The sequence below is a fragment of the Trichosurus vulpecula genome, chromosome 5 (genome assembly GCF_011100635.1).
Source record: "Trichosurus vulpecula isolate mTriVul1 chromosome 5, mTriVul1.pri, whole genome shotgun sequence".
In the NCBI taxonomy this organism is placed as follows: domain Eukaryota; kingdom Metazoa; phylum Chordata; class Mammalia; order Diprotodontia; family Phalangeridae; genus Trichosurus; species Trichosurus vulpecula.
The window spans coordinates 194,570,579-194,596,344 of NC_050577.1; the positions used below are offsets into that span (position 1 = coordinate 194,570,579).

The following is a 25,766-nucleotide window of genomic DNA, read 5'->3' on the forward strand; positions in this document are numbered from 1 at the left end:
CATCTCCCTCCTAACTCCTTTCTATTTTGTGGTTTCTCTTTGCCTCTGTCCCCCAACCTTAAAGCCCAAGATCCTCTTCTTTTGTTCTTGGCTACCTTTCAGAGTGTTTATCATATCTTGCCTGGAGCTGGGTATATTCAAGGAGAAGGGAGTGTGCAGGGTCCTTTCATTCATGGTTGAGGGCACACACTTGGCAGTCCTTTCCCAAGTAGCCTGTGTGTGTCTCTGTGCCCCAGTTCCTGCGATTCGTGCGGCAGATCGGAGAGGGGCGGGTGTCCCTGGATGCCAATTCGGGGTCCAGCCGGGAGCAGGCAGAACAGTGGGCAGCAGAGTTTGTACAGCAGCAGGTAGGCCCCTGTCACAACACAGCCCAGCCTCAGCATCAGCTCTTGCTCAAGTTATGGTTTCCCTTGTCAGTGTTCTCTGATCCCAGGTGGGGAGAGGATGGTCATTGACAGTTTCTTCTGTCAGTGCCTGCTTCCAGCGTGGGTGGCAGTGGGAGCTGATTATATTCAGCTTGAGGGACCTTTTGAAAAGATAGAAAATTTGTGGGTGGTAGAACATTGACTGGCCTTCTACCCTTTCTTTCTCACAGGGCACATCAGAGGCCTGGGTGGACCAGTTCACACGGCCAGCGAATGTGCCTGCCCTTGATACAGAATTTGAAAGAGCCAAGTCAGCTGTAGAGGTGAGAACAGAGGCTGGGAGCAAGGCCTCTTATGCTGTAGACCCCTTGGTAGACTAGTGAAACCCATGGACCCCTTCTCAGGATAATGTTTTGTTTGTTTTGCAAGGCATTGGGGTTAAGTGACTTGCCCAGGGTCACACAGCTAGTGTTATTGTTCTGAGGCCAGATTTGAACTAAGATCCTCCTGACTCCAGGGCTGGTGCTCTATATACGCTGTGCCACCTAGCTGCCCCAGAATAATGTTTTTAAATGCATAAAATCAAATACATAGATTTATAAGGGAAATCAATTATACAGGAATACAGTTATCAAGATATTTTTTTAAAAAGTTCATGGACCACAGGTTAAGAACCCCTTCCTAGAGGAATTCTTCTATGGATAGAAAGCCAGACAGTGGGAATATAAGACCAAATAGGAAGGTTCCTAGGAATAATAGAAGACAGATTTCAAGTCGGCCATGATAGCTGACTCCTTTCTCCCTCCGCGTGCACCTTCCTGCAGTCTGATGTTGACTTCTGGGATAAGCTGCAGGCAGAATGGGAAGAAATGGCCAAGCGGGATGCTGAGGCCCATCCGTGGCTCTCTGACTATGATGACCTCACTTCTTCCTCCTATGATAAGGTAAGAGCAGTTGTTCTCTGGTGTTCTTTTCTCTTTTGGTCTCCTCTTCAAACTGGAGATAAAAGGAAAGCTACCAAGTGCACACTTTGCAAATACTATTTTCCTGTGAACCTTCGCATGAAAAGAAGCCTAAACAATCATACTATCTTCCTTTGTTAATAGCAGGTCATAAATACTGAATGCCAGTGGTTGTAGCTTAAGTCTGTCATTCTGCTGTATCCAAGGTGTCAGCATATGGGATACGGCACCATTCAGGAGAACAAAGGGATACCTGCACTGACAGGAAAGTATTTTGGTATCTAGTTTAGGCTCCAGGCTTTAGGAAGGATGCGGTTTTCTTGAAACAAAACAGGAATGTGCAGAAGACTGGAAGTCTGGATCTATGGAGTTTGGGCCCCAGTGGCTTTGAGGGGAGGAGTAGTAGGGGACAGTAGTTACCTATCAATGAAGGATCAGGAGTGATAGGATCAGGATGTGAATCCTCCCTGTTCAGAGGTTGGTGCCCCTAGACGCCTAACTGACTGACTCTCTGTCATACTTCAAGTTGGCAAATGTTTTCCATTCTAATCCCATTCTTCAGATGCTAGCTACCCCAGCCAAGGTAGTACCATTAATTAAGGAGGGTCAGGGTGAAAACAGAATCACACAATCTAGAGTTGTGAGGGGTCTCAGCAGCCATCTGCTTTAACACATATCCAAGAAAAGATTTCCTGCTCTAGCGTGTCCCATAAATAGTCTTCCAGCTTCTGCTGGAAGGTGTCCAATGAGGGACAAACCTTCTGCCTCTGGAGGTGGCCCGTTCCACTTTGGGATAGCTTCAGCTGCTCCTGGGTCTGCTGTCTGGGACCAAGCAGAATAAATCTTATCCTACTTCCATATCACAGCTTTTCACATATCCCAGAACAGCTGTCGTGTGTCTCGTCAGTCTCCTCTCAAAGCCTCTTAACAGTCTGAATGGTCTTTTCCTCTCTTGAATGTTCCCAGAGTCCTTCATATACTGTGACACTTGCCCCTAGACACAGCGTTGGACATGCTCTGACCACGGTAGAGTACAGAGGGACTGGCCTCCCTCTGGATGGAGGCTGTGCTTTTGATGCTCCCCTAGGTCCCAGGAGCTGGGTTTGGCTGTTGTATCACAGGGCAGCTCATGCTGAGCTTACAGTCCACTAAGACCTCTGGATCATTTTCAGAGCCATCCTTGTCTCCCCAGCTCCCTGCTGTAGATAGTGAGCAGTGTGTGGAGGGCTTGTGAAGCTCTCTCACTGAACCGTCTCTGATCTTTACCACAACTCTGCAAGGCAGTGGGTGTTTGAGCTGCCACTTTATAGATGAGAAAACAGGCCTAAAGAAAAGAAGTGACTCATCGAGGGTCACACAGCTAGGACATGCCAAGGCAGGATTTGAACTCGGGTCTTCCTCACTTTAAGTCTAGCACTCCGTGCACTGCAAGGGAGCTGTTGCTCTCCCGTACTCGTGAAGTGTTCCCATTTTGTGTTTGTGAAGCTGATTTTTATGAATCCATGTTTAAGACTTTATATTTATCTCTTGGATTTCATCTCATTAGATGGAGCAACTGCATAGTGCAGTTATAATAATAGCTAACATTTTCCTACAGCTGACATGTGTTTTGTCTGTTCTTTATTATCTTAGTAGTTTCATGCTATGTATATACCATAACCACCCTATTGCCTGTGAGGAACATGTAAGATAGTGTAATGCCAGTTACAAGTTTAGGATATATTTTTCTGTTTTGTTTTATAAGTATCTTATATAACGTTCAAAAACAATTTTTTTTCCTGATTGAGAAAAGGATACAAAATGCAAACCCCATGATTTTGATAGCTGAAAATTGACAATTGTTTTGCAGTACTTTATTATATTGAGAGCGTTGTCTTTCTTGGGGACTTTTAGTAGCTACTTGAATGAATACAGAAGACATATTCAGATTTTAGTTGTGATTTTACATAGCTTGCCTTTTAATTTGTTGGTTTTTTGCTGTTTCTATTAACCCTGTAGCATTATTTTAATTGATGTCATGATGCCAACCTAAAAAAGAATAATACCTAGCATTTTTATAGCACTTACTGTGTGCCAGGCACTGTGCCAAGCACTGTACGAATATTCTTTCATTTGATCCTCCCAACCACCCTGGGCAATTGGATGCTGTCATTATCCTTATTTTCTAAGATGTTCAAGGGCTTTCCCAGGGTCACACAGCTATTAGTGTGTGATTTGAACTCAAGCTAGATTTGAAATGAGATCTTCCTGACTGTAGGTCTAGTGCTTGCTCTCTCCACCCTCTGCTCCCTGTGGCTGCCCACTTGGTCACCTAGTGGTAGATAGACAGCTGGTCTTAGATCCAGGAGGGCCTGTGTTCAAGCCCTGCCTCGGCCACATACTGACAAGTGACCTTGGGCAAGTCACTTAATGTGCTCTTGGCAACTCCCTAAGACTTCCATATCAGAGAAAATACCAGCCTGTGTGCTCAGACAACTTTGGAACAGCTGGCTAGGGGCAACAGCAAGCCTCTGGGCAACCCTAGGCCTTCTAGGTGAGGTTAAGGAAGATGCAGAGGCCTGGGCACGTGTACTGCACAAAGGACACTTAACAGTGCAGTCATAACCTTTCAGAGGAACGAAATCCTGCTGACGGAATGTGCTGCTAAAACATCGTGCCTTTGGTGTAGTGTATTCAGTACTATAATTTGCTTTTCTTCTTTAGTAGTGGCAGCACTGTGATACATTTTAGGGGGAACATTTCTGTACCCTCTAAATGGAAATCTCTCTTGGGAAGCCACATTAGAAAAAGAATCTGGCCATCAAGGGGCTCCTGCTTTCCCCCATGAACTGCCTTCTGTAGGGCATTCTGTTACTGGCACATGGGAGCATCAGCTTTGCTGCTGGAGCTTCCCCTAGAAGTACATGACTGTGTTGGCCTTAATTTCCCTCAGTCATCTTGCTCTCAGGCAGTTTGAGTGCAGAATAGCCAGTCTATCAGGGCTGCCCCTTTCTAAATGGGGAGGATGGAGAAGTGAGTAATGGAGTATCAGCAGGAGAGTCCTGCCAGTAACACTGTAAGGTTGTTCCTGGCCATACCCTCCTTGGGCCCACCTTGAATGTCACCTGGGACCAGTTCAATATTGAGTTGTGCCACTGAGCCATCATCTTAGGGGAAACCACCAAACACATACCAATGTACACATGCAAATACAGAATAAATATAAGGTAACCTTGTGGAGGGAGGAAGCACTAGTGCTTGAGGGACTTAAGAAAGACTTCTGAAAGGAGGCGACATCCAAGCTGTGCTGTGAAATTACACAGGAATTGGAAGAGGTGAAGTGAGGTGAGGAGGAGGTGCCTTCTGGGAATGGAAGGTTAGTCTGTGCAGAGAAGGGGGGGAACCCAGTGCTGTGTATGAGGAACATCAGGAAGGCCAGTCTGGCTAGACAGAAAGTATATCAGGGAGAGTGATGCGTGATAAGGCCAGAGAGTAGGCTGTGCAATGACAGAGGAGCTTCTATTTGAGCTTAGCAAGAATAGCAGCTGTACCTTATTGAGCAGTCACACCTGTGCTTTAGGACTATCACTTCGGCAGCTGTGTGTGTGTAAGAGCTATTGGAAAGAGACCATAGGGAGAGACCAATTAGGAGGCTTTTGTAATAGTCCAGTCAAGCGGTGATGAGAATCTGGACCAGGATGGTGGCCCTGTGAGTAGAGAGGAGGGGATTTATGAGAGAGATGTGGAAGTAGAATTGACAAGATTTAGCAGCAAATCAGAGAGAAAGGAAGGAGCTGAAAATGACTCAGAAATTGTGAAGCTGTATGGTGGCGCCTTCAACAGAAAGGGGAAGTTTAGAAGAGAGGTAGATTTTGGTGAATAGATAATGAGTTCTGTTTTGGAAATGTTGAGTTTGAGAGTCCTACAGAACATCCATGTGGAAATGTTCCATAGACAGTTGGTAGTATAGAACTATAGCTCAGGAGGGAGTCTAGGGCTAAATACTGTATCTGGGAGTCTTCCCCAGATATAATTAAAACACTTAAAAGCTGATGAGGTCACCATGAGAGAGTCAAGAACAAGGGTTCTTAGTCTTTTTTGTGTTATGAACCCCTTTTCTTTGGCAGTCTGGTGAAGCCCCTTTCAGAATAACATCTTTAAATGTGTAAATACACAGGATTGCAAAGGAAACCAATTATGTTGAAATAGTTATTCGAATTTTTTTAAGTTCACATACCCCAGGTTAAGGACTCCTGGTGTACAGAAAGAAGAGGATGCAGGACAGGACCTTAGAATATGACAATAGTTAGGGAGAGGAACACAAATGATGGTCCAGCAAAGAAGACTGAGGAATGGACAGACAGTTAGGAAGGGGCCCTTTTATGGCCATATCACTTCCCAAGTGGGGATTCACAATGGAAAGGTGGATATGAAGGGTATAGATCATTTCCACCTAAAATGTATTTGTCAGTTTGACTTATTAGAAATCTTTCCTCCATCAATTTGACATATTGACATAGAAGTGGGGCAGCTAGATGGCTCAGTGGTTAGAGTACTGGGCCTGGAGTCAGGAAGACCTGAGTTCACATCCAGCCTGAGACACTGATTAGCTGTGTGACCTTGGGCAAGTCACTTAACCTCTGCTTGCCTTAATCCACTGGAGAAGGAAATGGCAAACCATTCCAGCAGCTTTGCCAAGAAAACCACTTGGACTTGTGCAGGTCACCAAAAGTCAGACGTGACTTAGTGACTGAACAGCAATAACAAAAGATAGAAGTGTTTGATCCAAGACAGCAAACCATGACCTATATTTGCTAGTTGAGAGTAGTAGGTGATCCATTCCCCTCCTGCAAATGAGTGGGCATGGCAGGGGCTGGGAATGTACCACTTGAAGCAAGAGAGAAAAAAAGATGAAACTGTAGCAGTGATCTTCTTACTCTGATGCAGGATTAGAGGACTTACAAGGTATTTGACAGAAATATTTCTGAGACTTGTTAACTGTTAGTGTATCAAGTGTAAAAACTGCTTGTTACTGAGTACTGACACTTTGGAAACTGTTGCTCTATCCTTCCTTCCAGTTCAGTCAGTCAGTATTTTTTAAGCCCATACCATGTGTTGGGCACTGTGCTGAGAGTTTCATAAAAAGGCACTCCCCTCTCCTCATTTAGTTTAAATCTTACTACAGATTTTAAAGCTTTTTGAATAAAGCCCTTCAATCCATTCAAACCATCTAAATTATATTGTAGAAAGGCTTGCCCTCAGTCTCCTCTGTTTGGAGGAGTCTTCCACATTCATTTGTCCATTAGCAATACAGTGCTTTCAGTGTCCAAGGAGGGCAAGGTGGGACAGATCTTATTCTTCTGTCCTTTGTCGTTGAATAGAGAAAAACAAAAACACCCAAATCCACTCCCAAAATCCAGTCCCTCCCTCTAGAATCAAAGGGAAATTTGAGGAAATTCCTCATAGTAATGGAAGCTTTTATTAACAGATTCTGCTTGCCCTCACCTTAAAACTGCAGTCAGAAGTGGCTCTTCTCCACTCTCCTAGCTTTGACTGCAATTCCACTCCTTATTGGCAGTTTTAGCAGTCTGCCTCCAAGCCTGCTTCTCTGAGATACCTGAGCTGACACGGTACAGTTAGGGGGATGTCAGGGGCTCTGCGGTATAGAGCAGGCCACCAAGTTTCTACTCCACAAGAGGAGCTGGGGGGCCTGGAGGCTAGAGTATAGATTGAAGGGCTGCATCCTCTTGACTGGCTGTATTTCAGGCTTTTGAGAACCAAAGTCTGTGTATCAACTGGGAGATTTCCCTTCTACTTAAAAGTTGTGCAAAATAAGCTGAAGTACAGTCTTGGATTTGTGTTTGTAGAGAGAGAGCCGGGAAGACTAAAAGCCTTTAGGCTTTTAACTGTCTTCTAGGGCCTTGTCCTAAGCCTCGAGCTTTCCCTTTCCAAAACTTTTTAAGAGTTGCCATTGCTTACTATCAAAAAGTCCATAAACAAGGCCCCTTTCTTTTCCTTGGCAAAGTACCACACCTGTGCCAAGAAAATGAACAAATTCAGGGGAAAGAGGCCTATAAAGAGAAGAGGAGGGGAAGAATAAGGGAGAAGGGAGGAAAAATGAAAAAGATGAGAGGAAGACAGTGAAGGTCTGACAGAATGCTACCACCACTGGTTACATTTTGTTGCTGGCATACGAGCAGCTTTACAGAAGAATTCAGTTTAACAGTCAGTGCTTAAATTAACAGGTCCTCACATTTGGTACATTTTGGAAGAGACATCTAAGGGAGCACTAATGGGGGAAACAAGCACCAGAAGAAGGATAGTAGGAGAGTAACCCCTCACACCCTCCAATTCCCTATAGGAGCAGCCAGTCGATAAATACTTACTAATCCTGCTATATGCCAGGCACTGTGCTAAGTGCTGGGGATATGAAGAAAGGCAAGACAGTCCCTACAGCTCACTCTCTAGTGGGGATGACAGCATTTAAACAGTTATGTACAGACAAGCTGTTGTGACGATTGAAAAGTTCGAGAGACAGTTTCTGGCTAATTAGTCATTTTATTAATAAAGCTAGCATGTTATTAATAAGAGAGGTCAGTGGCACTCTCGAATGCCAAAGACCCTCATGGTGGCAGGCTCACAACTTCTATGCCCTTGAAAAAAATGGGTGTTCCTAAGGGTGGCAATAAACTCTAATTGGTTAACAATTAGTGAGAAAATGAATATTATAATGAAATGTCTAATGAGAGTCTTGGGGGTACCTGACTTGGATCACCCACATCTTGGTCAAGGAGACTTCTCAATTTCCATATCACCTGTCTGAAAAAAGGGAAAAATCTACTTTTCCCCATACCTGTCTAAGTAAACACAATGAGCATGAATCCACCAATTTTCCTAAACTTAGAATTTCTTTTACTGTCTTTGATTAGATCTTAGGCTGGGTAAGTCTTTGAGAAAGATTTCCCACATTGGTTGATTTCTGGATGAAGAAGCAGAAAAGGGTAGAAGACCTTGGTCCTCATTCAATAATTAGTTATTAGATATAAGAGAGGAATAATAATTTGTCTTGTATTTAGAATAGCTTGGACATAATCAACAGAGGGAAGCCTCTAGCATTAAGGGGGAGTCAGGAGAGGATTCATGTAGAAGAAGAGGTGTTAGTTGGGACTTGGAGGAAGCCAGGGAAGTCCGGAGGTGGCGATGAGGGAGAACATTTCAGGCATGGGGGGCAGCCAGTAAAAATGCCTAGAGCAGGGATACCACTGTCACTGGGTCAGAGCATGTGTGGGGGTGGTGGGAGGGAAAGTCACACAAAAACTAGAAAGGGAAGGGTCGGGTTCGAAGGGCTTGGCCTGTCAGAGGATTCTGTCTTTATCCTGGAGCTGATAGGGAGCCACTCGAGTTTGTTGAGTAGAGGGGGTGATGATGGCTTTGGCAGCTAAGTGGAGTGGGGATGGACTGTGGCAGGCAGACCAATCGACAGGCTATTGCCCTGATCCAGGCATGAGGTAATACGGGCCTGCACCAGTGGTGGCAGTGTTGGAGGAGGGAGAGGGGCACATAGGAGAGATGTTATGGAAAAAAAATTAACAGGCTTGGCAACAGATTGGATATGGGAGGTGAGAGGGAATGAGAAGTTGAGGATACACCTACGCTGTGATCCTGGGTGACTGAGAGAATGTTGGTGCTGTTCGTAATAATAGAGAAGTTAGGAAGAGGGGAGAGTCTGGGGGGAAAGATTGGGAGTTCTGTTTAGACATGTTGAACTTGAGATGCTTATAGAACATCCAATTTGAAATGTCCAGAAGGCAGTTGGAGATGCAAAACTGGAGGTCAACAGAGACATTAGGGCTATATAAATAGGTTTGAGGATCAACAGCATAGAGATGACTGAATTCATGGGAGCTGATGAGAAAACCAAGTGAAATAGTATAGAGAAAGAAGAGAAGAGGGCCTAGGACAGTACCCTGTGGGCATGACCTGGATAAAGGTCCAGCAGACAGCACTGAGAAAGAGTGGTCGGATAGGTAGGAGGAGAACCAGGAGCAACCTGAAGTAGGATTGGGACTGACAAGAAAGGGCAAGGACAGGCAACAACCAAGGATATTGACAAGAAATCTGCATCATTATGTGGAGTTCTTGCCTTGTGACTCCTAGTTCATTCTCCCTCTGTGCTTTGGGGCAGCCCATTCATTCTTAATATAAAAAACAAAAGTCCACTGATAGAATTAAGGGGAATGACTAAACAAATTGTGGCATATGATTGTGATGGAATACTGTTGTGCTGTAAGAAATGATAAGCAGGATGGTTTCAGAAAAACCTGGGAAAACTTATATGAACTCAAGCAAAGTGAAGTGAACAGAACCAGGAGAACACTATGCATAGTAAGAGCAAGATTGTACAATGTTCAGCTGTGAACGACTTAGCTATTCTCAGCAATACAGTGATCCAAGACAACTCTGAAGGACTTATGATGAAAAATGCTACCCATCCCCAGAGAAAGAACTGATGGAGTCTGAATGCAGATCGAAGCATACTTTTTAAAAACATGTAATTGAGAAATATTTAATGATGTAAATAAATATACACGCATCCGTAGAAGGATTTTAGAGTTGGAAAGAACTTCAGTGACCATATAGTCCAGTGTACACCTGAAAAGAAATCTCTGCTATAACATACATATGAAATGGTCATGCAGCCTCTTCTTGAAAACCTCTAATGAGGCCTCACTGTCTTCTGAGGCCGCTCATTGCACTTTTGCACTGTTTTTCTAATCATTGAGAAATTTTCTAGTTGTGTGACCTTAAGCAGGTTACTTTATTGCCTTGGGCCTCAGTTCCTTCATCTGTAAAACAAGGGCTTGATGCTACATGATTTTTAAGTTCTGTCCACATTTTATGGTTCTGCTCACAGCAATCAGTGAACAAATGTGCCTCCTTGTCTTTGAGGCCGCCATTATCAAAAGGCAGAATGTTACAATAGGGCAGAAATCCTGGGTTCACATCCTGGCTTTGATATTTCCTACCTGTGTGAACTGACAGATTCCTTAACATCTTTCATCCTCACTTTCCTTATTTGTAAAATGAGTAGGATTGACCTAGGTGACCACGGAGGTGTTCTTTCCATCTCTGAATCTGAGAATGAACCTGTGATCTGGGTCCGGCTTTAAAAAGTCCTTATCTTAACCTACAACTGTTTCAGAAGCAAGTCTAAGTGTTGGTAGGAAGGCAGGGTTGGAAAAATTCAAGCCTCCCATTGAAAGTAGACACAGATGTAGTGCAAAATGTTTACGAACTTGTCTAAACACTGTGCTTTTCTCATGGCCAACAGATGGCAGCAACAGCATGTAAGCCATCTTAACGATTCTGTTACCAGAGGCTCTTCTTCTCTTAGGTGGGTTATTATACTAAACCAGTCAAGTTGCATTCATCAGAAGCCCCTAGCCCTGGTCTGGTTGCTGCCTTAAGTCCTTCAGTCTTTACTAGGCTTATCTGGAGAGTGGGGGGCAAGACATAATTTCTCCTTCCAAAGGCTTCAGACTAGGAGAACTTTTAAATGCGTTCTTAATATTTATGAAAGTGGGGTAGAGAAAGGAGGTTTATCTGCTTCTACCCAAGCACTGGTAATTCTAGAAGAACAATATTATGTTATTCATTATTCTATACAGTGATCCACTCACCATATATGGATGCCCTGGCCTAAGAATATGACTCACCTCTACCAAGAGGGGTAATGTCAGCTCCTTGAGGACAGAGACTTTTGCTTTTGTGTCCTCAGCATCCAGCGTAGTGCCTTGCACATAGTAAGCCCTTAGCAATGGTTTAACAAACTGGTTAAATTATACTGATGACCACAGAGAAAGAACTTGCCAAAATTCTGTCAGGATTCATGTAGGGGTCTTCACTTTCAAGTCAACTTCTTTTCCAATTACATTCTCTTTCTTCCTCTCCTTTTTTCCTCTGACTACGGGCATTTCCCTCATAAGACTTTCTTTAGACGCACAATAGAGCCATGGCTATTTCATCTCACTCTTTCATCTCTTTTCTAGGGTTACCAGTTTGAAGAAGAGAACCCACTTCGGGACCATCCCCAGCCATTTGCAGAGGGGCTGCTGCGGCTACAGGAGGGGGACCTGCCAAATGCAGTCCTTCTCTTTGAGGCTGCAGTACAGCAGGATCCTGAGCATATGGAGGTAAGAGACCTATACATCTGAACCCCACATGGCTCCCCTACTTCTGAGCATTGGGGAGGGGCAGGGTGGCAGGTAGATGGTTACATTTTTTTCTTTCTTGCCTTACACATTTTCTTTTTTTTAAATATATTTTTGTTTTGTTAAATATTTCCCAATTACATGTAAAATTTTTTTTAATGTTCATTTTAAAAAATTTTTAGTTCTAAATTCTCCCCTTCCCTCTCACCCTTTGAGAAGGCAAACAGCATATCTTTTATACATATGAAGTCATGCAAAACATATTCCCATATTACCATGTTGCAAAAGAACACGTGCTAAAAAAAAAACACAAAGAAAAATAGAGTAAAAAAAAGTATCCTTCAATCTGTACTTAAAGTTCATAGATGAGTTCATAGACTAGAGCTTAGGGGAAAAGGTTAGGAAGATAAAATGAATAATTTATCAATCCTTTACCTCCTCCTCTGGGTACATTGGTACATCTGAGGAGTAGATCCAGGAATTATGGGCTCTTTTGACCTCCCTACAGGCCTGGCAGTATCTGGGTACCACCCAAGCTGAGAATGAACAGGAACTATTGGCTATAAGTGCCCTTCGAAGGTGAGTACCATGAATGATAAGGAACATTACACCAATTCTCCATTTAAATCCTTTGTAGTGATGGGAGCCCAGACCTATGCTGCTTGAATTATTTGTGGTCCTTCAAAAGAGCACATTCTTTTTCCTTATTTAAATAATACTTTCCCCCCTCAATTACATGTAAAAACAATTCTTAACATTTTGTTTTAAGATCTGAGTACCAAATTCTACCTTTCCCTCCTTCCCCTCCCCCTTCCCTGAGATGGTAAGCAGTGTGATATAGTTATACATGCGTAGTCATGTAAAATATACTTCCATATTTTGTGGAAGAAAACTTGAACCAAAAAGATTAAAAAATGAAAGAAGGAAAGAAAATGAAAAAATAATATGCTTGGGTCTATATCCATCAGCTCTTTCTCTGGAGGTGGATAGCGTTTTTCATTGTAAGTCCTTCGGGTTTGTCTTGGATCACTACTGAGAATAGCTAAGTCATTCACAGTTGTTCATTGTACAGTATTGCTGTTACTGTGTACAATGTTCTTCTGGTTCTGCTCACTGCACTCTGCATCAGTTCATGTAAGTCTTTCTAGGTTTTTCTGAAATCATCTTGCTCATCATTTCTTATACTACAATAATATTCCATTACACTCACATATCACAACTTGACTATTCCCCAACTGATGGGCATCCCCTCAATTTCCAATTCTTTGCCACCACAAAAAGAGCTGCTATAAATATTTTTGTACAAATAAGTCCTTTTTTAAAATCTCTTTGGGATATCGACCTAGTGGTGGTATTGCTGGATCAAAGGGTATGCACAGTTTGATAGCCCTTTGTGAATAGTTTCACATTGAATAGAACACATTCTTAATGTTAGAATGTGACTATTGTATTGCTCTGGATGGGAATTGGTTCCGTTCCTACATCAGCCCATATCACTGTGGGGTCCCAGCTAAGCCTCTCTAAGTCTCCAGTTTCCTCTCAGACCTGTGACTGGAGGACAAACTAATGTTTCTTTAATACCTTAAAGTCTGGAGGATCCTTTGGTCTGAGGTGGGGTTAGTCAGGTAACATGACTTTGTCGATTCTGTAATCCCAGGCTTTGGGGCCCAGTGGCCATGGGTGTGATTGGTTGTGCAAATCTTAGTTCTGTAGCTCGCACAGTACTTAGACTAATTTACTTTTTAACCTCTTATCTTCTTCCCCTCTCCTTCCCTTCCCTCCTCACTCCCCAATCCCCATTCCCACCTTACTGCAGGTGTCTGGAGTTAAAGCCAGATAATCTGACAGCACTGATGGCATTGGCTGTGAGCTTCACCAATGAATCCCTACAGCGCCAGGCCTGTGAGACCCTGCGGGACTGGCTGCGATACACACCTGCCTATGCCCACCTGGTGACACCTGCTGAGGAGGGAGCTGGTGGGGCAGGGCTGGGTCCAAGCAAGCGCATCTTGGGTTCTTTGCTGTCTGAGTGAGTGTGGGGTCCTATTAAAGCTGTGTGGTATAGGCCAAGGTTGGGGTGAGAAATGAGGAACTGGAATTCAAGAAGGTACACACTCATTGTGCAGCCATAGGCAAGCCCCTTTATTTCTCTGGGCTTCAGTCTTTTCATATGCAAAATGAGGAAGGGTCTAAATTTAGGGGTCACTAACCTTTTTTTGTGTCATGGACCCCTTCTCAGAATAATTTTTTTAAATTTATAGGTTTAGAAAGAAAACCAATTATATTGAAATACTCTTATTTAAGAACATTTTTAAAAAATTCATGGACTCTGGGTTAAGAACTCTTGGAGAAAATCTCTGAGGTTTGTTCCAGGTATAATATTCTAGGATTCTTCTAGTCAGTATTAGTGAACTAGAATATCAGGGAGATTCAGATCCAAGGTCTTGGTGGTGGAATGGAAACCTTAGATTTAATAATAATAACCATTTTTATACTAAGATGCTAGGATGAGAAGGGATTTTGAAAAGGGTTTTAGGCCCTGAGGTTGGGGTGGTTTGAGTGGCTGAAGGAGAGGTGATTTTCAGGGACAAGTGTTGGTCAGTTTGGGCTATGTTTAGGAAATGGGATCAGGTAACCTGAAGGTGACTATGCCCTTTTAATTTTTCATTTTTTCTTTCCCTCTCCCAGCTCCTTATTTGTGGAGGTAAAGGAATTGTTTTTAGCAGCTGTACGACAAGATCCTGCATCCATTGACCCCGATGTGCAGTGTGGCCTGGGGGTCCTTTTCAACTTGAGTGGAGAGTATGACAAGGCTGTGGACTGTTTCACTGCTGCCCTCAGTGTTCGCCCGAATGTGAGTCCAGGGCAAGGGAAGAAAAGGGGTGGTCTGTAGAAATGTGAGGCCAGCTCTGGACCCAGATGGAGCCACTAGTCCCCGCCAGTCTGAAGACATGGTGTATAACTTCCCATGTTCCACATGGGAGCACTAGAGATGAGGTGCACATTCAGAATCCCAATGGTGTCGTGGGGATCAGAGTTGGAGGTGACCATGGGCTTTAAGTAAAGTTGGGGGAAAAGAAGGAATTCAGTTCTGGAGTCATGGCTGATCATTGATCAGCACTCCTGGGTCTTGCAGAATTGTTCATTTTTATCATATTTAAGTTATATGTGTAAGATAAAATTCAACTAACATTTAAGTACTTAGCATTTATGAGGTGTTGAGCTAGAGCTGGGGACAGAAAGGTTAAGAAATGTCATTGTGCTTCTCAAACCTTACACATAAAACTGTGAGCTGGGGAGCTTAGAGTTTAGTAGAAGCGCATGTGTACAGCACATGTACATAATAGACCTGTGTACTTACTGGTATCATAAAAAATTAATGGAGGAAGAGATCACTGGTGGAATAAAGGAAGGCTTCATGGACAATGGAGCATCTGAACTGGATCTTAAAGGAAGAGGATTTTAAATGTTAGCTAGCAAGCATCTATTAAGCACCTTCTTTGTGCTTAGACTTACATACAAATAGGAAAGTAAGAGAGTCCCTGTCGTCAAAAAGCTTTCATTCTACTGGAAGGATGTCATGGATTTACAGATAGGAAAATGCAGATTATAAAATAAATAACATCTGGGGAATCAGGAGGGACTCTTGAAAGAGGCGGCACCTAGACTGAGGCATGAAGGAAGCCGGAGATCCCAAGATGCATAAGTGGGGAGGAAGGTCATTCCAGGCACTGGGGAGTGGCCTGTACAATGGAGTGGAGGTGGGAGATGGAATTTCATGTGTGGAGAACAGCGGACAGACCAGTTTAGCCACTGAAGCTCACTGAGACAAGGAAGGAACAGTCAAACGTGTGCTTTGGGAATATCAGTGTAGCAGCTTTGTGGGAATGGGCTGGAGGCAGACTCCAGCTCTGAGTCTGTGGCAGTAGTCCAGATGAGATGTGATAGGGGCCTGAACTAGGAGGGCTGCCAGTTGAGTAGAGAAGCGGATGTATCCAGGAGATATCATGGAAGAAGAATCCAGAAGATTTGACAGCTTGTTGTATATTGGGGGTAAGGGAAAGAGGAGAGTCTTAAGCAGCAAATCTGAATGACTGAGAAAATGGTGGTGCTTTTGACAGAAATGGGGAAATTAAGGAGGAATAGGTTTAGAGGTGAGATAGTGAATTCTGTCTTTGGCATGTTGAGGTTGCAGTGTCTATGGGATGTTGAGGTTTAGATGTCTAGCAGGCAGTGTGATATGTTGGAACTGGAGTTCAGGAGAGAAGTGAAGGACGAATATGTAGGTTCAAGAATTATCTGCCTAAGAAATCATGGTCTAACCCAAGGGAGCTGATGAGATTGCCGAGAGAACAGGAGAGGCCTCAGGACAGAGTCCTGAGGGACATACATGCATGGGGGCAAGGTGTAGATGAGCAGGAAGGAAGAGAACCAAGGTTAGTATCACAAAACCAGGAGGAGAGAATATCAGAAGTAGAGGGTCTTCAGTAGTGTCAAACACAAATCCATTGGGATGGATTTCCTTCATGTAGAGGATTGATTGCCTGTGAAAATGTACAATGGTGTAGAGAGAGTAGGACAAGTTTGGGAGGGAGGGAGGATAAGATGAAGTACAACTGGAAAGATAGATTGGAGCCAGGCTGTGAAGGGACTTCTATTCTGGGAGTCCTAGAACCTGCTGAAAGTGACTTGATTTAGTCCCTAATACTGAAATAAAATTACTAAAGAAAGGCTGAAGGCCCGGTTGTCCAAACCTAAAAGATCAAAGGTGGTCTAACCCCAGCTGGTGAAGGCCAGTGCAGACACTCAGGGGACCCAGAGTAAAGCCAACCACCCCACCTAAAGACCACACAGGAGAGAAAGGAAGGGAGGAACCTGATTTTGGCTTTCAAGATCTAAAGGTGGACAGATGAATAAATGAAAGAAAATACCATTCAGTATAAAAAATTAGTTCAAATGTAAAGATTCCCCCAAAAGGAGGGAGTAACTTCATAACAACTATAAGCAGAGACTCAAAGGACTGACAAGGACTGTGTAAATACTTAGAAGAAATGAAACAGAGATAAAAAATGAAAGAAAAGCTTTGGAGGAAAGAATTAGCAGGAGTTTAGAAGGAGAAATAGACTCCCTGAAAACTAGACTAAAGCAAACACAAATCAGTGATTCCGTGAAGACAAGAAATAGCAGAACAAGATCAAAAGGTGGAAGAAAATGTAAGATATTGGATATAAAAACAATTGACTTGGAAAATAGGTCAAGGAGAAATAATTTAAGAATCAGACTCCCTGAAAACCATGATTAAAAAAAAAAAGCCTAAACACTACCCAGATCTGTTGGAAGCAGAGAGCAAAATAAAAATAACTTACTGATCACATATTGAAAGGAATCCCAAAAGTTAAAGTCAAATTTCCTTCCATTTAACAAGTATTTCCTGCTATGGACCTTGACCAATGAGTGAGGCTTTAAGTAGTCTTAACCCTTAATACAGAGAGTCACTATACGTAGAGGAAGCCTGCTTTCTAATACTGGCTCTGACACTTAATTGCATGACCTTGGACAAGTCACTTAAATTTTGGGTCTGAATTTCCTCATTTGTAAATTTAGGGAGTTGGACTAGATGATCTTTAAAGTCATTTCCAGTCCTAAGTCTTCTCATATTGTGCTAGGATAAGATGTTTATATTCTGTCCTTTAGGCGGTGGCAGCAATTACACAGGTAATGACAGAGAGCAGTGAGATTGAGTAAAGAGTGAGCACAAGCCAAACTGGTCCTGATCTCATGTCTTCTTGCTGTCTCTTCCTTTTCCCTTGTGTTTTCCACTTTCTCGGGCTTGTAGGACTATTTGCTGTGGAATAAGCTGGGAGCCACCCTGGCTAATGGAAATCAGAGTGAAGAAGCAGTGGCTGCCTACCGCCGGGCCCTGGAACTACAACCTGGCTATATCCGTTCCCGCTATAACTTGGGGATAAGCTGTATTAATCTTGGGGCTCACCGGTGAGAGCACATCTTTCTCCAACTTTTTTAGACCCTTAATACATGACTTCCTTTTGTTTCTAATTGGTGGTGACCAGCTCTTTTGGGTGATTTGCCAGCATTGACCTGTTGGTCAGTTGGCCTATTTCCTTCATCATTCTACTTACCAGTTTCTTCCCTTTATTTCCTAGAGAAGCTGTGGAACACTTTTTGGAGGCATTGAACATGCAGCAGAAAAGCAGAGGTCCCCGGGGCAAGGCAGGTGCCATGTCAGAGAACATCTGGAGTACTCTTCGAATGGCGCTATCCATGCTGGGCCAGAGTGATGTCTATGGGGCAGCAGATGCTCGGGACCTTCCCACTCTACTTCGTACATTTGGCCTGCCCCAGTGACAATGGGATGGGCTGCCCTGTGAATGTTCTCCCTGAGGGGTCCCCGCTCCTGCTGTGACTCCCTCCCTCCCAAAGGGCCTCCCAAGGGGGTGGGCTGATAACCACATGCGGTGCGGCTTCTCAGGAGGTGCCTGGGGAAGGGAAGAAGGGTCAGGTTGTCAGATATTTTATTCTCCAGTTAATTGTGGGGAACTGAGCCTGTCTTTTTCCTGGGTCCTCTTGGTGATTAGAGGGTTTTACATCAAGCTATATATCTATCTCTCTGATCATCATGCCCTGCCTTCTTGGATCTGCCATTTGGGTAGGGCTCACATAATAGGGTGGCCCCCCTTGCCAACAGCTACTTATCGTAGAACCTGTCACACATGTCCTCCCTCACCCCCATTCTCTTTTACTGGGAGTTTGTAGCATCACAGACTTTGAATAATGGGTCTCCCCTCCGCCATCAATCCCTATATATTTGTGGGATGGGATTCCCATTAGGACAGCCTGTATGAGTTAAATATTTGGCCCAGTGGAGGTGAGGTTCTTGTAGGTTTTTTCTGCAGCTGTGTTCCCGTTGAGCTGCCCTTGGCTGTGAGGTTATGAGCATGAAGCTGCATGCACTGGTTTGTTCACAATAGGGCTGCTTTTAAAACAAAACAAAAAAACAAAAACCTCAGGCTGCTGTGTCAAGGGATTAGATAAAATGAGTGCTCTGGGTTTAGAGGCTGCAAGCATGCAGTGGAGTGAGCCTATAAAATAATTTGGTTCTAGGTATAAAATGAATTAGAATAAGGAGCACTTTAGTGGGTGTGGGAGAGGGCAGAACGTTTGGGAGGAGTGCTTAGACTTGGGTCTAGCTCCATAGGCCATCAGTGATACCCTAGTTAGAAGGGCTGTGATTGGGAACTGGGTTGGCCATTTCCCTGGGAACAGGTTCTAGAAGTAGGGCTCTTGACAAATTCCTAGAAAGCGTGGGTGTGGCAGTGGATTTCTGTTACTGGATTCCCATTTTCTCACTTCACTGGTTGCTTCTGGGAGTGGGGAGAAGAGCAGCAATCTACTTCCTCCTCACTTCCCCTGCTACTGTTTTATAAAGTCAGGAAGGCCCAAGCTAACCTCTAATACCTGTACTGCCCCTTGGGTAGGGAGACAACCCTTACTCCCTGAAATGAAGGTTAAAGCCTTTTTGTTGCTACTTAATGATCAGAAAAAGGAAATCTTAATTTTCTTTGTTTTTTAAACCACCTTGCTCCCTAGGTTCTATCCTAGAATTTTATTTTTCTTTGTATAAATGTGTATATGATTTTGTCAAAAAAATGGTTTTTAAATAAAATTGTAAAATATTTGTATGAAGAATAAATGGAACTAATGCATCTCTATTTTTCTATCTACTTCTTGGGGTTTTAGGGTCAAGGGAAAGGTTGGGTTTGTGAATCCTCTGTGTCCATCCTAAAATGCTGTCCTTCCCTGAGGTCATCAGCTGAGTCCTTGAGTAAATAAGAATCGACTGGTCTGGATAGTGTTTCCCAAATAGGGTAGCCTGAAGGCCCTGCTGGCACATCTGGCAAATCCGTGTTAGTTGTGTTTTCTCCATAGCATTGGCTCTAGATAGTGGAAAAACTGGCAGATTTAGAGTCAGTCATGGTACCTATGTAACTTTGGGCAGGCCACTTAGTCCTTCGGAGGCTCTGTTTTCCTTTTCTGTAAAAAGAAGGGATTGGATTGGGTAATTTCTAAGGTTCCTCACTCTAAGTTCAACGACCTTCCACTTATTGGTTATTCATGACCTTCCCTATAAGCTTCCCCTAGTTTGTAATCTGAGCTCTGCTGGGGCAGCCAGTTTTCTGGCCTGATTGCTCCATTGTCATCACATGCTTTTCAATGTCTGAGAACCTCCCTTCTGATTTTTATCTGGGGTCAAGATCATTTGCACCTATGCCAGAGCTAATTTTAAATGTTACAGTTTGCCTGTGGCTGGAGCAAAGGTCAGCCTTGGAAGACTGGTTTGTGATCTTTGAACAGGTTCCTGTTTGGGGGGGAGGGGAAAGGAAGGGAAGGTCGGGAATGTAACTAACCAAGATAATCAGTCTTTAGTTATTTTCATTAATGACTCTGAAAGAAAATTTTCAAACTTCATGAAATACAGACTATCCTTCATTTATTTTGAGTTACATAGCAACAAAAACTCCAGGTGCACAAGTCCTATTTAGATAAACAACAGTTATGTCTCAGAAACCACTGCTTTTTTAGAGGTCTCAAATTATCTCGAATTCAATCATAGCTAATCTTATATTTTCAAACATAATTCCCCAAAATGCAAGGTAAATGTTTGCAATTACGTGCGAGACCATCTAGTGACTTCCCCGTTCATTTCCCAGGGACTACAGCATCAGATGAAAACACTGATACGGACAAGGCCAGATAAAACTTTGGTGTAGCTGGCACTTTGCAAATAGTATCTAATGAATCCCCGCCTGGGGACAGACATATTTTGTGCTTGGCTGAAGTAACTAGGGCAGAATATGTAAGTAAATGATTTTCATTCAGTAGGAGCTAGAATCAAACTGTATTCTGAGCAAATGCAGCCATTTGATGTTTTTCAAATCTTTAAGACTAGTTGGCCCATACCCTTTGCTGCTTTGCTACATCTTTTTCTTTTACCTTGTCCCCACTTTGCCCTGATTCTTTTCCTTTGCTCTAGGATTTATCCAAGTTGGGCGCTTTCCTTGTTTTTGCATCTTTTTTACTAATTTTTTTTTATTTTCTATTTTTTTTTGGAGGTGGGAAGGCAGGGCAGTTGGGGTTAAGTGACTTGCCCAAGTTCACACAGCTAGTGTGTCAAATGTCTGAGGTTGGATTTGAACTCAGGTTCAACTGACTCCAGGGCCAGTGCTCTACTCACCAAGCCACCTAGCTGCCCCTGTTTTTGCGTCTTTTAAATTTCCAGATCCATTTTTGAGTCATCCTCTTTGACATTAGAGTCTGCTTTCTCTTGACTTTGTTGAATGCTACCACAATTGCCTTCTTTAAATGCTTCCTCCACTCTGTTCTAAGTATCCTTTTTTAGATAATTGAGTTCCTTTGGTGCATTTTTTCTCTTTTCTTGACCTATCTTCCTGCATCTGAACGAGTTACATCTGAACCCTCCTCTTCCTTGTGTGATTCCTGCTCCATCCTTGCCTCCCCACCCCTCACTCCCTCCTAGCATTAACTTTTAGCTGCATAGTGACATTTTCTTTTAAAAAAGAAAAAAAATTGTAATTTGTGTATTTTTTTTAATATCCCCATAGTTTCCTCCAGCATCTCTGTTTTCGCTCCTAGAGAGCCATCCTATTTAACAAATATTTTTTAAAGACAAAAGAGGGGAAGAATCAGCATAACTGATCAATGTGTTGACAAGGTTAGAAATATGTGCATTGTATGACACTTGTGGGCCTCCCAGCTTTGCCAAGAGATGGGGTTGAAGTGTCTTTCCATGTCTTTTCTTTTGAGCCATGCTTGTTCCTTATAATTTTGCAACATTCACTTTTTTTGGTTCTTTCTGTTTAAATTGCTGTAGTAGTCATTGTGCTTACTGTTTCCGTGACTGCTTACTTCAGTCTGACTCCATTTCATGTAGATCTTTCTAACTTTTCTGTTTGTTTTCCATCACCCACTTCCTGCTTCCTTTTCCTTTTCCCCTTCAGTTCCCATCTTCAAACCCCAATGTCTCAAGCAAAAGCAACCTAGCCTTTTCACTGCATCCTCCGCAATGGCTGCTCCATAGGCAACAAATTTGCTTTCATTTTAAATCTTTTCCTTTCTGTATTAGGAGGGCAGAGTTTATAATCTCAAAGAGGATCATAAACATGTCTGAAAGGTTCGGAACCGCCGGATATAAGAAACTCTCAAAGTAGAAGGCAGAAGAATCAAAACATTTATTTAGGCTCCACAGTAACCAACCCATGAACCAGCAACCCCATTTTGATATATTGATCAAAAGCTTCCAGGCCCAATAAGTACGCCTTGAAAGAGTAACCAGGAGGCTACAGAGAAGCATGATTGTGTAAAGCAAAATCATGCTTCCCCCTCTATGGTAAAAAGATTACCCACTGGCCTGAAGTCTTTGTTCAGCTTCCTCCCGTAGGTCAGCTCTGCTACTGGCAGCTCCTGCTTCAGCTGTGGCTGTGGCTGTGACTGTGACTGTGACTGTGACTGTGACTGCGGCTGTAGCTGTAGCAGCCTCTGGCTCCAACGGGAGCTGCTTTTAACCATCCAGCTTCTGCGGGGGTGTAAGGTACGCTGGGGAAAGCACAGGTTCTTTCAATCTGCTTAAGCAAGGTGAAGGGGTTGACTGGGAAAGCACAGGTTCTTTCCATCAGCTTAAGCAAGGGAAGCAAGGTGAAGGGGCCGACAAGCTTACTCCAGTCCAACATACAAACAGCATTCAGTTCAGGGGAAAAAGCCAAACTAGTCAAGGGCACTTGTTGACTAAGTGCTAAGGAGCCCATTTTTGGTTGCCAATACACTCCACCCCTTGTTATAGGATACATAATCTAATCAGCCATGTATCCTAGAACATACATCGTGATCCAATTACAAAGGAAACTAAAACATATCATTCATTATAAAGCAAAACATATCATTTGGTGACATTCCTAAATATTGGTTTACGATTCAAATGTGATCCACCCCTAGGTCCCAGCAAGATAATCTGTTCAATCAATCATCCCAAAAATAATTATTAATAATTTAAATGTCCACCCCTAGATCCTTGTATCCATTACATAGGATCAATAATATCATAATAAAACAACACAGCAAGGATAACACAAAATAAGTAAACATAGAACACTATCATCATTCCCACCCCCCTTGAACGATTGGGGCTCAAAATCTTGGGGTGAGGGGTGAAGGTCTCATTTTCTATAGCTTCTTCTTGCTGAAATTGGATGTAGAGATGGCCCTGTCCCCAAAAAGTCCCATTCCAGAGGTCAGTTCTTTAACGAGCTGGCAGGAATTCCAAGAATGCTATGTGCTTAGGCAGTCACCAGAAAGTGCAGGGTGCTTAAGCCTAAAGGAAACAAAACTAGCAACAACGTTAGCCAAAACAAAGGACAAAAAGAGTAGACAAGTATGGGCTATTATCCTTCAAATAAAATCATCTCAAGTTTGGTTGAGATTTCAGTTATGCAAAGATCCAACATCAGAGCCAAACTCAGGTGGGAAATGTTTCTTTTCAAAAGGAACATAATGAGGAAGCCAAGAGGATCCCACCCTAGATAGAGACTAAGATTGTCCTCTCAGCCTTTCCCCAGATGTACAAGGAAACACAATGGGAAAATTAAACTAAGAGGATCCCATCCTAGACAGAGACTAGGATTGTCCTCCCAGCCTTTCCCCAAATGTACAAGTTTTCATCTGTTAATCACACAAGGTCACCTTCACTCTGAGTGGCTTGTGGGCTTGCAGGAGCAGTTCTTATTTCCCTATTTCTCCTGTTATCAAGTCCTTTATCTCTATACATTCTGTATAATTCATTGGTTGGAATGCCATCTATCATTTCAAAACCTACCCCTGCTCTCAATAGAGCAGTAAACATTTCTTTCCTTGTTACTCTCCTTTGGCGCCAAGTTTGCTGGTTATCCACCCTTCTCTCTCGAGGAGATCTATCCCTTCCCCAGTCACCTAAGTCATGTAACTGTAAAATCTTATTTATCACTGTTGTAAGACGGCTCCCTACTTCTCCAAGTAATAAATTCAAAATTAGTTGTTTATAAGCAGGGGGAGCTGTCCTAATTATTAAATTCCTATGAGGCAGTCCCATTGGATCATTGTAATATTTGTCTGCAGTTCCTATCATAATGGCAGTCTTCATTACCTCCTCCTTTAGTCTCATGATACAATCTCTAAGTGAATACCAGGGTCTGTGCTCAGTGGGCCACATAGAATCAGTAGCATATCTCTTATTGCATCCCACAGCGGCTAATGCCAACAGAGTAGTCCTGCTATCACCATCTCCTTGCTGATGATGTTCCCTAAAAGCTTGTTGAACTAGAGGATCATGGCTGATACCTATGAATCTCATGCAGTCTGTCCTATCTACTGATATTCCACTGGCCCCTTGATCACTGAGTCTTACCATCCAAGATATCAATGGTTCTCCTATTCTTTGGCTGAATCTACTCAAAATATCTGTGACCTCTTGTGGTGAGAAATCTTCCTGAATTTCCCTTGTAACTGAATCTTCACCTCGGGTTTCTGTCTTCCTCCTTTGTATGGGTCGAGCCCTTGTCTGATCATTTAACCATCTCCTATTCTCTGTGTGAGGGACATCCTGAACCCCAGTAGTGTTTTGTGCCTCAGCCCCTAACATTGTCTCATTTTCCCCCCCACTCACTTCTTCTGCCACCATGGCTAGGACGAAGCAGGCAGTCAGGCTCTTTCTGGGCTGGGTTGAAATGCACTCTGGGCTTTTTTGGTCTCCTGTTGCTCTTAGCCACATTAATAGAAAAGTTCTCATTTGAGTCAGTTTGGTCTCCTGCTATCTGAGATTCCTCTTCTTGCTGTGGGGTAGGAGTGCCCCCATGTCTTTCACTTAATCTCAATCTTTCGTATACTAGCCGGTAGGCTGATAACACTATCCAGCTTTGCCTAGATAGTGATGCCCCTGACTGAATCCCAACTTCTTGTAAACACTTTTCCAAATCCCTAGGATCTCCTCTCCGTAGCCTTGGTTCCCAGTTTTCACAGGGTCCAGCTTTTTTAGCCAATTCTTTTGCTAGGGAGGAATAAAATGGATCCTCCCATCCTGGGATATTCATCTCTTCCTCTGGAATTATTCTACTTCTAAATAGAGATCTTATACCTAGCGATCCCATCCTCGTCGCCAAATGTATTAGGAGGGCAGAGTTTATAATCTCAAAGAGGATCATAAACATGTCTGAAAGGTTCGGAACCGCCGGATATAAGAAACTCTCAAAGTAGAAGGTAGAAGAATCAAAACATATATTTAGGCTCCACAGTAACCAACCCATGAACCAGCAACCCCATTTTGATATATTGATCAAAAGCTTCCAGGCCCAATAAGTACGCCTTGAAAGAGTAACCAGGAGGCTACAGAGAAGCATGATTGTGTAAAGCAAAATCATGCTTCCCCCTCTATGGTAAAAAGATTACCCACTGGCCTGAAGTCTTTGTTCAGCTTCCTCCCGTAGGTCAGCTCTGCTACTGGCAGCTCCTGCTTCAGCTGTGGCTGTGGCTGTGACTGTGACTGTGACTGTGACTGTAGCTGTGACTGTGACTGTGACTGCAGCTGTAGCTGTAGCAGCCTCTGGCTCCAACGGGAGCTGCTTTTAACCATCCAGCTTCTGCGGGGGTGTAAGGTACGCCGGGGAAAGCACAGGTTCTTTCAATCTGCTTAAGCAAGGTGAAGGGGTTGACTGGGAAAGCACAGGTTCTTTCCATCAGCTTAAGCAAGGGAAGCAAGGTGAAGGGGCCGACAAGCTTACTCCATTCCAACATACAAACAGCATTCAGTTCAGGGGAAAAAGCCAAACTAGTCAAGGGCACTTGTTGACTAAGTGCTAAGGAGCCCATTTTTGGTTGCCAATACACTTTCCCACTCCTTCTGTCTTCTGGCTAACACTAAGACCTGGCTCACTCCTGATGACACAGCTTTCCTGGCCACCCATTCCAGAACTGGCTGAACTTTTATTCATTCCCCCCGATTCCTTGGTTGAGATGGGAGAATTACTACTTGCTGCTCACCATTGCCACTTTCAGGTTCTCTCCCTACCACTATCCCTGTAATCGCTTCTCCTTTGAGGTTCATGAAATTCACATCTACCAGTCAATTAAATTCCTGGTAACTGCTGTCTATGGACCTCCAGGATACTCCCCTTCTTTCTCCAATGGTT

General features: G+C 43.3%; 1 protein-coding gene across 8 annotated transcripts in view; it reads left to right on the forward strand.

Annotated features, from left to right (window-relative positions):
* PEX5 (peroxisomal biogenesis factor 5) overlaps positions 1-19,247 on the forward strand; it is a 36,489-nt gene extending 17,242 nt beyond the window's left edge. For 5 of the 8 annotated variants that reach the window (XM_036759626.1, XM_036759630.1, XM_036759631.1 and 2 more), the window contains 9 exons: positions 237-347; positions 596-688; positions 1,190-1,309; positions 11,356-11,499; positions 12,026-12,096; positions 13,334-13,546; positions 14,206-14,371; positions 17,354-17,511; positions 17,682-19,247. In XM_036759626.1, the coding sequence (XP_036615521.1) occupies positions 237-347; positions 596-688; positions 1,190-1,309; positions 11,356-11,499; positions 12,026-12,096; positions 13,334-13,546; positions 14,206-14,371; positions 17,354-17,511; positions 17,682-17,883 (1,278 nt within the window). In that variant the 3' untranslated portion in view covers positions 17,884-19,247. The remainder of the gene's footprint in view (positions 1-236; positions 348-595; positions 689-1,189; positions 1,310-11,355; positions 11,500-12,025; positions 12,097-13,333; positions 13,547-14,205; positions 14,372-17,353; positions 17,512-17,681) is intronic. The other 3 variants (XM_036759633.1, XM_036759634.1, XM_036759632.1) reach the window with 2 other exon arrangements.
* Positions 19,248-25,766: the final 6,519 nt, after the last annotated feature.